This window comes from Jaculus jaculus, chromosome 13 (assembly GCF_020740685.1).
Source record: "Jaculus jaculus isolate mJacJac1 chromosome 13, mJacJac1.mat.Y.cur, whole genome shotgun sequence".
Classification (NCBI taxonomy): domain Eukaryota; kingdom Metazoa; phylum Chordata; class Mammalia; order Rodentia; family Dipodidae; genus Jaculus; species Jaculus jaculus.
The window spans coordinates 19,857,613-19,874,417 of NC_059114.1; the positions used below are offsets into that span (position 1 = coordinate 19,857,613).

At 43.8% G+C, this 16,805-nt stretch overlaps 1 protein-coding gene across 3 annotated transcripts in view; it reads left to right on the top strand.

The window, feature by feature from the left end:
* Positions 1-16,805, top strand: part of Med13l (mediator complex subunit 13L) — a 276,451-nt gene that overhangs the window by 230,998 nt on the left and 28,648 nt on the right. For all 3 annotated transcript variants that reach the window (XM_045133163.1, XM_045133164.1, XM_045133165.1), the window contains 5 exons: positions 334-539; positions 7,112-8,052; positions 13,403-13,582; positions 14,380-14,603; positions 16,340-16,532. In XM_045133163.1, coding sequence (XP_044989098.1) covers positions 334-539; positions 7,112-8,052; positions 13,403-13,582; positions 14,380-14,603; positions 16,340-16,532 — 1,744 coding nt within the window. The remainder of the gene's footprint in view (positions 1-333; positions 540-7,111; positions 8,053-13,402; positions 13,583-14,379; positions 14,604-16,339; positions 16,533-16,805) is intronic.

Consider the following 16,805-nt stretch of genomic DNA (forward strand, 5'->3'; position numbering starts at 1 on the left):
GATTCCAACATGAGTTCTTAGGCTTCACCGGCAAGCACCTTAAATGCGAAGCCATCTCTCCATCTTTCACAGCTTTATCTTTAAGAATACTGTATTTATTTACACATGTGTGTATGTATGTAGGTGTATGGGCAAGCAAAGTTCTCTTATCACTGTAAAAGTATGCTCATCCAGCTTTACGTGGGTGCCAGGAAATCGATCATGGGCTGACACTGAACCTATCTCACTAGGCCCTGAAGCATGATCATTTTATTTCTGTATTATGAAACCCTGAGCAACTGAGGCATGTTCTAGTGTGGCAGCATTAACACCAACCCTACATTGTTGTCACAGGACTTTTCATATGTGCACAAAGTTCCACCTTTTCAACCTTTTGTGGGATCATCCATGTTTGCTCCGCTGAAGATGCTGCCGAGCCATTGCCTGCTACCTCTGAAGACCCCTGATGCCTGTCTGTTCCGGCCCTCGTGGGCAGCTCCTCCTCGAATCGAGCAGCTGCCCGCGCCCCCTGCAGCCACTTTCATTAGAGATGGCTACAAGTACGTATGCATGCTCTACCAGCCACATGCACCATTTATTTCTTTATTATTTATTTTTATTGACAGCTTCCACCTTACAGACAATATGATTATTTCCTTCTCATCCCCACTTGCCCTCTCACAAAACCATTCTCCATCATATCCTCTCTCTCCCTGTCTTTTATTTTGTAGATCTCTCTCTCTCTCTCTCTCTCTCTCTCTTTGTTTTTGTTGTTTTTGTTTTGTTTTTCGAGGTAGGGCTTCACTGTAGTCTAGGCTGACCTGGATTTCATTCTGTATTCTCAGGGTGGCCTTGAACTCACGGAGATCCTCCTACCTCTGTGTCCCTAGAGCTGGGATTAAAGGCACACCTCGCCACACCCAGCTTAGTGTCTCTCTTATTTTGATGCCATTCTCTTTTCCTCCTATTATGAAGATCTTGTGTCGATAGTGTTAGCCATTGTGAGGTCATGGATATCCTGGACAATTTGTGTCTAGAAGATTGCATTGTAAGCAGTCCTGCCCTTCCTTTTGCTCTTACATCCTTTCCGCCACCTCTTCTGCAATGCACCCTGAGCCTTGGAAAATGTGACAGAGATGTCTCACTGCTGTCACACTCCACTGTCACTTCTCAGCACTATGATGACTCAAAAATCACACTATTTACATACTATTTTTACCATTACTAAATGTTTGTTACTGTTGAAGATAGATGCATACCATTTGAAACTTTTCTGTATCAGCTTTTCATGCTTGTATGCACTTTGTTTTATGTTGAATATGTGCACTTATTTCTAAGTGAAAATCCATATACTTAGACAAACTAAGGTTATTTCTATAGAGAACTGTGTGTTAATACTCATTCATTGTGAAACCAGTGTCTACCATGTACTCAAAGCACTTGATTGGAAGTGGTAATAATTGTCTGGTGTAAGTATAGTAAGAACTTTAGGTAAGGTGATGATTCAATGTGTTACTTAAAGACATTTAAAAAATATTTTTATTTATTCATTTGAGAGAGAGAATGGGTGTGTCAGGACCTATAGGTACTGCAAACAAACTCCAGATGCATGCACCACCTCGTGCATCTGGCTTGTGAGTGTACTGGGGAATCAAACCCGGGTCCATTGGCTTTGCTGGCTATTACTTTAATCTCTAAGGCATCTCTCCAGCTCTTAGAAACATTTTAAAACTAGGGTAGGGATAGAAAAGGAGGCGTTTATGGTTACTTGGATGTATTTCTTTCTGTTCAGAAAAAATAGTACTTGTATTGCCAATGTCAAACCAGTTTTTCCTGAAGTAGAGAGTTTCCTTCCTTGTCTGGAAAAGGGAAAAGGGTGGTGGAGAGAATGTCCATCACAGAGAACTTTGGAGGAGTCGCAAAAACCCACATGTGGAAGGCAAAGCAGAAGAATGAGCAATCCCTTTCACAGAAAAGACTCAAGAAATAGTGAAGGACATGGAGAGTAAAGGAAGGTCGTACTTGTAGCAAAGTGGGAATGTAAGCAGGAAAATACCCAAGCAGAAGGACGTAATCCTCCTTCCCAGCCAGACTGGGAAGGGAGAAGAGACATGCACACTAGTGTTAAGGCTTAACAACTTAAAGTGAAGAGAGAGGGCTTTCATATGTCATTAGGCTCCTTTATATGGATCAGATAGCCAATTAGGGTAAGCTTTATTATCAGACTCAGCTGTGTACTGAGCGACCTGATTGGTTCATGGACTTAAGGGGTTGACTCAGAAGGGGCCGGATTACATACGTGTCATGAGCTAAAGAAGCAGCAGGAAGTTGTTGCCAGGTTGTGTTGCTTAGGTGAGACTTGATCATGCACAGGTCAGTGTCTCAGAGAAATGTAACTAAAGGACCCTAGTCACAGGAAGCCAGTAATGCAGTGTTATGGGACATTAATTCCTGCCTTGTAAAAATTTTGTGTGTGACCCTAAAGGGCCACATCCCCCACCCTCCCAGCACATTGTAAGGAGTCCTACCCTTTTGGCTGTTTGTCATTTCTTCCCAGCACTATGATGCCTTCTGAGTCATCCCAAGGTCACTGCCATCTGAGTAGAAGGTTCTCTAACCAAAAGTGAGCGTAGCGTTAATATATGGATATGAACATTGAGAGAAGTTCTTACTGGGCAGGTTGGTGAGTGTAGTGTATACATTTAGCCAGTCACCAGCAGACATTACACCCCTTGGGCTCATGACTACCCCTGTTGTAGGTTTTCAGTATCAGGCATGTATTCCCTCCCATGGAGTGGGCCTCTAGTCCGGTTAGAGGGTAGTTGGTTTCCCCCATGACAGACATGTCACTGTTGCACCCCTTGTCTCATTTGGCCTGGCTGGCCAAATTTAAGGCTTGCAGTGTCCACTGTTGAGTGTCTTCACTGGTGATTTCTCTCTCCTATCGAACTGCGTGTGCCGTTGCTTTTTCCAGCTTTCTGTCAGCTGGCCTACATGGAGGAGGTTTTCAGATCAGCTCCAGCAAAATTTCTCACTGACCCTGCAGCCTAGCCTAAGTATGTGGAGTCTTCAGCAGTAGGGTCTTACCATCTATTCCTGGTGGGAAATCAAGGGCCTTGATAATGGCCTATAATGTTTTGGGGGGACCTCCCTGGCCAACAACTCACTGGAAGGTATCCCATTCCTGGTACTGAAAATTTTCTGAGCATCCCATTGTCCACAAAAAGTAGGTTTTCATATTACTTGTTTATATTTTAGATTTTGATTAGCATCCCTCCACCTTTCCTTCACTCAATCTCTTCCCCTGACCTTACTTAGGCCTTTTCACTCCCATTAATATGTTCTTCTACTTAGACATATATACAATATTCTCCTGCTAAGTTCTCCCCTCCCTCCTTTTCTATTCCCTTTATATCTCCTTTCTAGCTTACTGGTCTCTGCTACTGAGTTTTATTTCTAGTCAAATAGAAGTCCAGTCATTTGTAGCTAGCATCCACATATGAGAGAGAACATGTGATGTTTGGCTCTCTGGGCCTGGGTTACCTCACTTAGTATAATCCTTTCCAGATCCATTTTTTCTTTACCGCTGAGTAGAACTCCATTGTATAAATGGGCCATTTTGTCACTATCCACTCATCAGTGGAGGAACATCTAGGCTGGTTCCATTTCCTAGCTGTTGTGAATAGAGCAGCAGTAAACATGGTTGTGCAAGTATCTCTAAGGTAGTGAGATGAGTCCTTAGGATATATGCCTAAGAGTGGTATAGTTGGGTCATACGGCAAACCTGTTTTCAGCTGTCTCAGGAATCTCCATACTGATTTCCACGTGGCTGGACCAGATTGCATTCCCACCAACAGTATACAAGGGTTCCTCTTTTCCTGCATTCTCGCGTGCATTTACGGTCATTTGTTTTCATGATGGTAGCCAATCTGCCAGGGGTGAGATGTTTATATGCCATCTGTATTTCTTCTCTTGAGAACTCTCTTCAGTTCCATAGTGTTTGATTTAGTTTTTTGAGTTCTTTGCATATCGTAGATACTAATCCTGTTTCAGATGTATGGCTGGCAAAGATTTTCTCCCGTTCTGTAGGCTGCCTCTTTGCTCTATTCATAGTGTCCTTTGCTGTACAAAAGCTTTGTAATTTCATGAGGTCCCAGCGGTTAATCTGTGGCTTTATTGTCTGAGCAATTGGGGTTATATTCAGAAAGTCTTTGCCAGGACCAATATGTTGAAGGGTTTCCTCTACTTTTTCCTCTAGCAGTTTCAGAGCTTCAGGTCTGATGTTAAGGTCTTTGATCCATTTGAACTTAATTCTTGTGCATGGAGAGAGATAAGTATCTATTTTCATCCTTCTACAGATACATACCCTGTTTTCACAGCACCATTTGCTGAAGAGGCTTTCTTGTCTCCAATGAGTATTTTTGGCATTTTTGTCAAAGATCAGGTGGCTATAGCTACCCGGACTTACATCTGGGTCCTCTGTTCTGTTCTGTTGATCTACATGTCTGTTTTTGTGTCAGTACCATGCTGTTTTTGTTACTGTGGCTCTGTAATATAGGTTAAAATCAGGTATGGTGATACCACCAGCCTTATTTTTGTTGCTCAGTATTGTTTTAGATATTCGAGGCTTTTTGTACTTTTATGTGTATTCTTGGATTTTTTTTTTCTATGTCCGTGAAGAATGCCATTGGAATTTTGATGGGTATGGCATTAAATATGTAGATTGCTTTTGGTAAGAATGCCATTTTCACAATATAGTTTCTTCCAATCCATGAACAAGGGATGTCTTTCCATTGCCTTGTGTCTTCTGCAATTTCTTACTTGAGTGTTTTGAAGTTTTCATTATAGAGAGATCTTTGGTTAGGTTTATTCCAAGGCAGTTCATTTTTTTTTTTTTTTTTGATGCAATTGTGAATGGGAGTGATTCTCTGTATGTTTGTTGTTAGCATATAAGAAGGCTACTGATTTCTGTGTGTTTATTTTGTATCCTGTTAGGTATTTTTCAGCTCTTAACAGTTTGCTGGTAGAGTATTTAGGCTCCTTTATGTATAGAATCATGTCATCTGCAAATAATGATAACCTTGATCTCTTCCTTTCCAATTTGTATCCCTTTTATGTGAGTCTTTTGCCCTAAAGGGCCAATTTACTTACTCTTTAAAATGGAATCATTCTGCTCTGACTCACATCTAGAACTAATGGAAGGCTCCAGCAACTACTTGTTTTGGGAGAAGTGGGGACATACATGGGCACCAGGTGCAGGAGAGCATGTGCTCGGAAGCCTGCGCCGCATACCTGCTTGCTGGTGCCGTTGTGATTGCTCACTGTTCGGTGGTGGGGCAGCACCACTAGACCCTTCCCACACTGGGATCCACTAGTTAGTAAGGAAGCAGCAGCTTCAGGAACCCATTCAGCTATGTAGTCTTTGTCCCTGAAAAATTTTGTTGAGGTTAGTAATCCAGCCACAGCTTCCATCCAGAGACTCTGTAAAGACTAGCGCGGTTCATGTAACTCTGTAGACTTGCCCTGTTCATGCAACTCTTGTGATGGGCGAATTGCTTATGTTTGCTGTCTAAAATGGTAGCTTACTAGCCAAGTGTGGTAACTGTTAGCTTCTTCAGCTGGCTAGTGAGAGCAAGAGTAAATTGTTAGCTCTACTTAAATTACTTATGTTTCCTTTCTCCCTCCTTATTTGAGAGAGAAAGAGGCAGATGAGGGAGAATGGGCATGCCAGAGTCTCCGGCCACTACAAATGAAGGAGTCCAGATACATGCAGCATCTTTTGCATCTGGCTTACGCGGGTTCTGGGGAATTAAATGTGGGTCCTCTGGCTTTGCAGGCAAATGCCTTAACTTCTAAACCATCTCTCCAGTCCCTCAAATTACTTTAAATCTCACTGCCTTATGACTTTAGCGCTCCTCTTGTGGTCTGTGGTCTCCACCACCCTGTGCTCACCCTTGTCACACACAGTGCCTCTGCAGTCACTTGCTGTGACTGAACTTGCTGGTGAGCCAGCAGCACTTCTTTTCCACTGCCTGTCTGGCTCATTGAGAGCTGAAGATGAGTTCATTTTTATTGAATGGGAAAATGAGGTTGTTGTGTAAGATAAACTGTTTTTACTACCGAGGGAGCACTTTAGATTTTCAGTAAGTAATTATAGTTCCTTTTTTGATCTGAACTTCATAGTAATTTGATGGTTTTGTTGAATGTGAAAAATTAGAGGAGTCCAATTAGGATGAAGATCATTACTTATTACACTGATTATTTTAGTTGCTGAGAGAATAGTAATTGCCATTCAAGTTTCTGGGTCATTTATCTGTATGCACGGTACTGCTTTGTTTTGGATTTCAAATTTCTTTACAGTGTTTGATTCAGATTTTTGGTCTAGATGTATCAATATTTAAAAATTACAGCAAACTGTGAAGACATTTAATAGCAACCTTTATAATATAAGAAAGAGTATATGTAGTTTATTGGAAGAGTATCATCTTCACAGTATTAGTGTATAAAAGAATTAGAAAGCTTAGAAAACCTGTATTCTTTGATACAGTCTAAGTGCAGGGGTTATGTACTGCTTACAGGAGACCCTACTCCCATGTAAGGTCTACCCCTGGTCTGCCCCCTCTTGCCTTCTCATGGCAGGAGCTTTCTGTACTTCCTCCTCTTCTCAATCTAATAAAACCTCTTTAAACTTTACAAAAATAAAAATAAAGAGCCAGGTGTATTGGCGGGCACCTTTCAGGAAGCAGAAGTGGAAGAAGGATCACCATGAGTTCAAGGCTACCCTGAGACTACACAGTGAATTACAGGCCAGCCTGAGCTAGAATTAGACATTACCTTGAAAAACCAAATAATAAATCGATGAGTGAATGAATAAATAAATAAAATAATAAAGTTTCGTTGTAATAAAACTACATAGGATTGGAGAAATGTCTGCTTCCTTGAAAGGTTAAGATAAGAACTGTTTAAATGTAGAATGAGTAGAAGGGAAGAATTCTATGTATTCCTCTTCCCTTGATCTCTTCTTCTTCCTATCCCAGATGCTAGTGCTTAACGGTGGTCAGGGTGGTGGCATGTGGGCTCTGTTATGTATGGCATGCCTCCCTTCTTACTTGGTGCCTTGTGTGTATTGCAGTAATGTGCCTAGTGTCGGGAGCTTAGCAGATCCAGACTATTTGAACACACCACAGATGAACACGCCGGTGACGTTGAACAGCGTGGCCCCAGCCAGCAACAGTGGGGCAGGAGTCCTCCCATCTCCAGCAACCCCTCGCTTCTCTGTCCCCACACCTCGAACCCCTAGGACTCCAAGAACTCCCAGAGGTGGGGGCACTGCCAGTGGTCAGGGGTCTGTGAAGTATGACAGCACTGATCAGGGCTCACCAGCCTCTACCCCCTCTACCACACGACCCCTTAACTCTGTGGAGCCTGCTACCATGCAGCCAATTCCTGAGGCCCACAGTCTCTATGTTACCCTGATTCTCTCAGATTCTGTGATGAACATCTTTAAAGACAGGAACTTTGACAGCTGTTGCATCTGTGCCTGCAACATGAACATCAAAGGGGCTGACGTTGGGCTTTATATCCCTGACTCCTCCAATGAGGACCAGTACCGCTGCACCTGTGGATTTAGTGCCATTGTGAATCGCAGGCTTGGCTACAATTCCGGACTCTTCCTGGAAGACGAGTTGGATATTTTTGGGAAGAATTCTGACATTGGCCAGGCTGCAGAGAGGCGTTTCCTGATGTGTCAGTCCCCCCTTCTTCCTCAGGTGGAAGGAACCAAAAAGTCTCCGGAGCCGCCACCTGTAAGCCTCCTCCTCCTCCTGCAGAGTCAACACACACAGCCGTTTGCTCCTCTCAGTTTCCTGGACTACATCTCCTCTAACAGTCGCCAAGCTCTTCCTTGTGTGAGCTGGAGTTATGACCGGGTGCAGGCAGATAATAACGATTACTGGACAGAGTGCTTCAATGCTTTGGAGCAAGGACGGCAATATGTGGATAATCCCACAGGTGGGAAGGTGGATGAGGCTCTGGTCAGAAGTGCTACCGTGCACTGCTGGCCTCATAGCAACGGTAGGTGTCCCAGTATGGAAGTTTACATTGAAAAGTATTTCAGAGTGGTAGTAAATTAAAAGCTTTTTTTTGACTATTGTAGAAATTCTTAAGTTTCATCTCTGAAAACAGGAAAAGCAACCAAAGCCAGGATCTTATTCTTGAGAACTCATGGAGTTTTTCTGTTCCAATAAGAAAAGTAACTGTTTCCTGGAAATGTTTCTCTTGTATTTATCATAAATAGGCAACCCACATTAGCAGCCTGTGCTCTCAGAGCCAAGATTCACCAAGAGTGTGTGAAATGACCATTTGCAGGCCTTGCATTCCTCCTCCCTCATCTTCAACGTGCACTTCCATGGCCTCTTCCTTGGAGCCTTCTGCCCAGTCTGCATCTTTGCTCTTTTCCCTGGTTTCTCAGTATATTGCTTCTCTTACCACAGCGATCACATTTTCCTTCGTTGCTGGAACACTACAAGCAAGGCCATCTGGTATCACAAGCTCCAGTTTGGCTCGAAGGGCCTGCTCAGTGGTAACGGCCATGGTTTGCACACCTGAGGCCTGACGTTGAATCCTAGCATTGGGGAGCTGAGAACAACTCCAGTTCACTTAGCAAACATTTGTGGAGTTGGTCTGCAAGCAAGTTGTTCCTCCACCTTTGTTAATATTTTTTTACTTCTTTATTCGCAAGCAGAGGGAGAAGAGGGGGGGAGGAAGGGAAAGAGAATATGAATGAGTATGCCAGGACCTCCAGACACTGGCAACAAACTAGATGCGTGCACCCACAGTGCATTTGGTTTTACATGGGCACTGGAGAATCAAAACCACATTGTTAAGGTTTCCAGATAAATGCCTTAACCACTGAGCTATCTCTATAGTCCTTCCCCCTGTGCTTTTGAGGCAGGGTCTCACTCCAGGGCAGGCTGTCCTCAGCCACCTGAGATTCAAGGCATGAGCCACCACACCCAGCTTCTCTTCTTATTACTGTACACTGCAGTGCTTCCTGGAGATAAAATAGAGAGAGAGAGAAGGTACCTGTCATCGTTCTTGTCTTTTCTTCTTCTTTTTTTTTTTTTTTTCCAGGTAAGGTCTCACTCTAGCTCAGTAAGTATAGTCTCAGGTGGCCTTGAATTTACAGTGATCCTTCAACCTCTGCCTCCCGTGTGCTGGGGCCACCATGCCTGGCTTTACTGACTTTCTAATCAACCTGAGAAATGGGTATTAGCTTACTAACCAAATAATTACAAAAGGAATCATTTAAGCAAATTTTAAGTGGTAGAAGGATGAGATAGAGAGTTTGCTCTAGGCTGTGAGGTTAGGGAAGGTTCCTTTGAAGAAGGAATTGCATTGGCTCTGAGATCTGATGATGGACATTTCTTGTGGCCTTGTAGAAAGGGTCCCTGTGTTCTAGAGCCGTGAAGAGGCAAGGGGAAAGCCCTGATGGACCTGAAAGGAGGCTAGAATGTAGGGCTTGTGAGGTCTTCCTCCAAAGAGCAGCAGAAATGCCACAGTAGGCATTTAAGAAAGGGATTGGCATTAGATTTGTGTAGATCAGAAAGAAACACAACCAAACAAAAATTAGCAGTCTGATTATAATGGGTGCAAATTACAAAATGGCAAGAATGAAATGGGTCTAGGATACTGGAGAACAAATAAGAAATCAACTGCAAGTCACTTTAGGGAGGGGATAATTAGACATATATTTTTAATTTTTAAATTTTATTTAATTATTCGAGAGTGACAGTCAGATACATTGAGAGACAATGGGCGCGCCGGGGCCTCTATCCACTGCAAGCGAACTCCAGACGCATGTGCCACCTTGTGCTTCTGGCTTACATGGGTCCTGGGGAATCAAGCCTCCAACCAGGGCCCTTAGGCTTCACAGGCAAGCGCTTAACTGCTAAGCCATCTCTCCAGCCCCCTCATTCAGGTTTTGATATTTTGGAGAAAGACCAGATATGGGGGAGAATGTTCACAAAATAATTTTTTAGCCACGGGAAGGGTAGGGCTCCTGTCCAGACACAGAATGGCCTGGATATCCATGTCCTCACAGTGCCTGACACTACCTACACAAAACCATCATAATAGGAGGAAAAGATGATGACATCAAAATAGAAACTGATTGAGAGGTGGAGGGAATATGATGGAGCATGGAATTTCAAAGGAGAAAGTAGGGGAAGGGAGGGAATTACCATGGTATATTGTTTACTTGACAGAGAAAGAGAGAGGGCGAGAGGGGGGGTTAAAATGGGTGCGCCAGGGCCTCCAGCCACTACAAATGAACTCCAGACGCATGCGCCCCCTTGTGCATCTGGCTCCTGTGGGTCCTGGGGAGTCAAACCTGGTTCCTTTGGCTTTGCAGGCAAATTTCTTACCTGTTAAGCCATAACTTAAGGTCCTAAATTTTTTTTTTTAAATTTTAACTTACTTATTTATATTTGAGACAAAAATAGAGAATGGATGTGCCAGGGCTTCTAGTCACTGCAAATGGACTCCAGACACATGTACTACTTTGTGACTGGCTTATGTAAGACCTGGAGAATCAAACCTGGGATCTTAGGCTTCACAGGCAAGCACCTTAACCATTGAGTTGTCTCTCCAGCCCCCATGAAAGAAGTTTTAAAGATGTCTTTTGAATAGTGTAGGGAAAGGTGTTGAGTAGAGGATTGTTGTGTGAGGTATAGCTTCAGTCAAGGCACTGAGTTCAGAGAGTCGTATTGACAGGAGGGAAGAGGGAACATACCCAAAGAGAGGCTTGTCTTGGAAGTCAGGTACCTAGTGATCCAGAAAGAATGGCCACCAGTCAGTGAGGCATACATGCACATTTTCTGAGCATAGTGGGACCGGGTTCTGTAGAGCAGAGTAACCAGCTGGAGGGATGAGAAATAAGTGTGCACCCTGCCCTCTGGACACCTCTGTCTTGAATGTAATCTCTGCAGAGGTAGGAAGTCCACAGTAGGGAGACCCCAGCATTTTTCAAAATAGGACAAGCAAGAGGATGCTTCCTGGAGATAAAAACTGCTAAAAGGAATGGTCAAGGTTCTCCTCATTTTTACAACTACTTAGCTTCACAGAGTCCTATGCCTAGTAGGCCCTTAATTAATGTCTACTGAATGAATTTACAAAGTTAAAAAAAAATGGGGCTAAAGCCGGGCATGGTGGCACACGCCTTTAATCTCAGCACTTGAGAGGCAGAGGTAGGAGGATCGTGAGTTCAAGGCCACCCTGAGACTCCAAAGTGAATTCTAGGTCAGCCTGGGTTAGAGTGAGACCCTACCTCAAAAAAAAGGGGGGGGGGGCTGGAAAGATGGCTCAACAGTTAAGGCACTTGCTTGCAAAGCCCAGTGGCCCTGGTTTGGTTCTCCAGTAACCACGGAAAGCCAGATGCACAAAGGGGCACATGTATCTGGAGTTTGCAGGGTCTGGATGCCCTGCCATGCCCATTCTCTCTGGTTGCCTCCCTCTTCCTCCTTATTTCTTTTTCTTTTTTGTCTATTTCTGCTTGCAAATAAATAAGTAAATAAATTTTGGGGGTTTTGTTTTGTTTTTATTTTTTTGGAGGTAGGTTTTCACTCTAGCTCAGCCTGACCTGGAATTCACTCTGTAGTCTCAGTGTGGCCCGAGTGCTGGGATTAAATGCATGCACCACCACACCCAGTTTACATAATGTTTTTCGAAGTGAAAGTAAAGCAGGTGTGGTGGCATACACCTTTAATACCAGCATTTGGGAGGCTTGAGGTAGGAGATAAATGTGAGTTCAAGGCTAGCCTGAGACTACAGAGTGAATTCCAGGTCAGCCTGGGTAGAGTGAGACCCTACCTTGGAGGGAAAAATAAATGGGGAGGGTGGAGAGATGGCCGAGCTGTCAAAACACTTGCCTGCAAAGCGTAAGGACCCAGGTTCAGTTCCCTGGCTACCCACATAAAGTCAGATGCACACAGTGGCACATGTATCTGGATTATGTTGGTAGTGTCTAGAGGCCCTAATGTTCCCATTCTCCATTCACTCATCCATTCTTTCATAGTGTCTCTCTTTCCTTCCCTCCCTCTTAATGTGTGTCTGCTTGTAAATAAATTTAAAAATTATATATATTTTTAAAGTGATCATTCCAGTAAGGAAATCAGCATAGGTGCCTCCTGCAGACTGTGGCAGAGCTGCAGTCTGTGGATCTGTGTGAGCCATGGCACACCCTATTGCTGAGCAAGTCTGGATATGCACGTTGCTGCAGAGTAGGGGATGCTGCTGTACGTGGGTGAGGTGGAAGGCAGACTTGCAAGAAGTAAAGCTTTAAACTGTATCCTTTCAAAACACAGTTTGTGTGCACACATGCAGTGTGCAAGAAATGTGGTTGTTTCTGTGTTTCTCGAATCTCTGCCTCTTGGTCTGTCTTTTCCCACTTGGAGGCTTGAGTACAGGAATTAACTTTACTGTGTTCTTGACTATAAATTAAAAAGTAACACAGCTTAAAGAGAATGAGTGATTAATTAATACTGCTTCTGTGTCAGGCACATACCTGGGCATGGGCCAGGGAGATGTGTAAGGACCAAGGAAAAGCATTTTGGCTCTGCTCTGCTCTAGCAAGCTGTGGTCACATGTAGCACATATCTTGGATTGCTGTGCAAGTGCTCTTTATAGTCAGTAGAAAAAAGGTTTCAGCAGTATGGATTCTTGGCCCATCTTCCCAATCCTCACTAGTTGTTCACTGAGCTCTCTGAGACTCTGCTGAGCATCATTATGGACCGACTCTCCTTCCTCCAGGGAGCAGCGCACATCTGCACATGTATGCACAAAGTTTGGTAGAGATATAGAGGTTTGCGTATTTTAGGGTTATTGTACCCTTCCTGGGTGACTCTTGGCAGAAGTATTTATTCTTTAGCAGTGAGCTTCTCCCTCCATCTCTGTGTGGTGACTTGCTTCCTGGGGCGCTTCTTCCTGCTTGTCCTTCGGCCTCGCCAATGGAAAAGCCTTCTTTCTCTCTCTGCATTTGCCTTCTTGAAGATGGTTCCTAGTAAGAGCATTGTACTGGTTTTTTGAAGGATTCTTATTTCTTTTTGTCTTGCTTTTCATTTCTCTTATGACCAGCACACTGATATTTGTAAAGGAAAGTAGTATGAATATTTAAATATTCCTATGAGAAACCTTGGAAACAGGTTTATATGATATAAAAATTATACATCCATTTCCCTCCTTTTATTGAATCTTAACAAATTATCAATTTTGTTTTAAGTTTGCAGTCTTTTCTCTTAAATCCCAGGTCATGGACTCTAGTAACATCTTTGTCATGGACTGTAACTGAGACCCTGGCGATGGCTACAAAGAGCAGAGTGCTGTTTCTAACCATACTTGTCCTCTCTGCTTCCTTGCGTTTCTCCAGTGCTGGACACCAGCATGCTCTCCTCCCAAGACGTGGTGCGCATGCTGCTATCCCTGCAGCCCTTTCTCCAGGATGCCATCCAGAAGAAGCGCACGGGCAGGACCTGGGAGAATATCCAGCACGTGCAGGGACCACTCACCTGGCAGCAGTTCCATAAGATGGCAGGGCGCGGGACCTACGGTGAGTCTAGACTCCTTCCACCCTGCCTTTGTTTCCTTGCTCCTCCCTCAGAGCAGCTCTGGTTCTGCCAGTCCTAGTCTCACTCCTCGCATGAAATCTTTCCCTCTATCATCACTGCTATGATTGTAAGTTCCTAAATACCCTTGTAATAATCCAGGTCGGTAAGAAAACCAGTCCCTAAAAAGCATGTTGGTTTAGAGTCTGGTCTTCCTGCCTTCAGTGTGTGCCCACTTGTATGCTGGGCTGCTCCTTCTGTTTCCCACTGTGGTCAGGACCACCCTGCCGCTCTGAAACTAAGTGAGCCAGGGCTGCTCCCTGAGTCACCTTCACTCCCCGCCCCCCACCGCCTCTCTGCAGTGGAGCTTCTTGAACCTTCATAAGTACTTCTGACTGACATGAGGCTCTCATTCGGGTCATCTAATGAGAAAGATAATGATGCCAGTATAGGCAATAGCGTTCCAGGTGCCAAAATGAAGGCAGTATACTGGAAGCATCTAAAATGTCCAGGTGGGGGTTTGGAGATATGGCTTCGCTTGCCTGTGAACAAAATAACCCAGATTCAGTTTCCCAGTTTCCCAGGACTCATGTAAGCCAGATACACGCAACGGCACATGTGCCTGGACTTCATTTGCACTGGTGGGTGGCCTTGGTATGCCCATAGCCTCCTGCCCCTTTCTCTTTCTCTTTGTCTGCCCGCCCCCCATCTTTCTCTCTCTCTCTAAATAAAAATATTTAAAATGTCCAGGGAGTGGAGCTCAGACTGTCATAGTACTACCTAAACCACAATGTTGTTTCAGGGTCAGAAGAATCTCCCGAGCCGTTGCCCATCCCCACTTTGCTAGTGGGCTATGACAAGGACTTCCTGACCATCTCTCCATTCTCCTTGCCCTTCTGGGAGAAACTACTCTTAGACCCATATGGGGGCCACCGTGATGTTGCCTATATTGTGGTGTGTCCAGAAAATGAGGCCTTGCTCGAAGGAGCCAAAACTTTCTTCAGGGACTTGAGTGCTGTCTACGAGGTGAGGAGTCTGTGGAGGGTGCATATTCTTTACGACAGGAGTCCTCCATTCCTGGTTAAGCTTCTGCTCTGGAAAGTCCATCTCAACATAAGGAGTAGGATGAAATTGGAAGTTCTTTCTGTTAAGTGAATTGCTCTCCTCTTGTGCATTTACACAATGCTAGGTTGAGAAGGCCTTCCTCTACCAGCCTTGCCACACACCTTAAAATACCCTCCACTGTTTATGAGCTTGGAGTTAAAGCTAGCAGCTTACCTAGGGAAAAGTGGTGGTTGTGAAGATGAGCTTTACACAGAGCAAACACATCTACTTTTTTCACTTCGTTTTGCCTGTGTGGGGTGGGCGAGGAAGAGTTCCTGAAAGCAGTGTACGAGAGTGTGTAACTTGGAACGTTTTGAATTTAAAGATAAGTTGAGTGTATCATGTGTCTGCTGTGTTAATACTACATTCATCTGAGTGCTAAAATTTTGGTACAGATTAAAACATGTAGCAGCCCTTTTAATGTGAATACTAGGTGAATAATCTTACATTTTTAGTATCTTAATTTCTGTTAGCTTTAGACAGGTTGATCCATGTCTGTCTCTGAGGAGTAAGCACCATATTGCTTCTGCTGAGCCACATGTGCACTAAAGTCTTTGTGCGGCATGCTTCTGGTGTGTTCATGTTGGCAAACTTAGGTGACACTAAGATTTAGGAATAGGCCAAGAATTGTGACAGGCACATTATTAACATTACAGAAGTGTTGTTGAACTTCAGGTAGATTCCAGAACAGGTGATATGCTGTCTATAAAACTCTGGGTAAGCATGAAAGACAGTGAATTTAGGAGTGACTTCAGGGAGGTGATGCTTACTCTGTAGCAATGGCATCTGGTCAGCCACTGAAGGAACCCTGAGATGTGGTCACTTCTGATTGGTGCCTGGACGTGGTTGCAAATACTAAGTCACAGCTAACCTATCACAGACAATGTGACTCTGTTCCCTTGAAGGAAGCTTTCAAACCAGATCACAAAGCCTCTAGGACTGCCAGGTCTATTTAGATGGGGCACTTAATGGCTCTCTTAGCACTGCCCGTTGGGCAATGATTCCTACCTACTTGTGGAAGATGTGCTCTGTTATCGCTAGAGAGGAATGCCAATATGGGCACTCGTGCTAGAAATAGTGGTTCATTTTTCAGAGGTATATTATGTTAATTGAGTGTCCTGGAGATTAGCAGAAGAGTCTCATTGACTTAAAGCTAAAGCAACTGTTTATTTAAAAAGTGATCAGTATGCATCCTACTCTAGTGGCCTCTGCTATTGATGATCTCCAAATGTTGGGAACAGATGGCCCATCAAATTTTAATGTTATCTTATGGGAAAACATGAGTGAGGATTACTACGAGGTTTTAGTGGACATCTGTCCTACTCAGCATTAGTGGTCAGGACTCTAGTTAAGTCTCTGCACATTACCAACCAGGTAGTATTACTCAGCCATCTTGTGTGGCACAAGACAAATTGGCTTGGTTAAAGAGACACTTATTGTTCGTAGAGATCTCATCCACATTTTGGAGAGAGACAGCTATTTCAGAGTACATCATAATTACAAGAAAGAACCAGCTGTTAGTTTTACAGCATGTGATCACATCAAAGAGAAAGGGAAGTGCATGCGTGTGTGCGTGCATGTTAGAGAATCTCTCCGCTGCATGGAGAGGCAGACTGCAGGATTGGCTGCCACTGAAACTCTCTTGTTTATGGTGTCAGATGTGTAGGCTTGGACAGCACAAGCCCATCTGCAAAGTGCTTCGCGATGGGATCATGCGTGTGGGAAAGACCGTGGCCCAGAAGCTGACAGATGAGCTGGTGAGCGAGTGGTTTAACCAGCCTTGGAGCAGTGAGGAGAATGACAATCATTCCAGACTCAAACTTTATGCGCAAGTTTGTCGCCATCACCTAGGTAAATGGAAATGTATTTGACAAAGTAGAATTTGAGAAGTAAAAAAGCAAATTCTCTCCTTCCCATTATTGATACAACATTATATTTCTTTGTTCACAAGTAATGTTAACATTCCATTATTGAAATTAGGTCCAGGTTTGTGTTTTAGGATAGTTAAATCTCAATTCTTGTAGGACATACAGTCTTGGAAAACTATTTTTAAATTGTTTCCTAAGGCTCTACTTATGCACCACTTTGAAAACTTAACAGCATGACTTACTTAGCATTAACTTA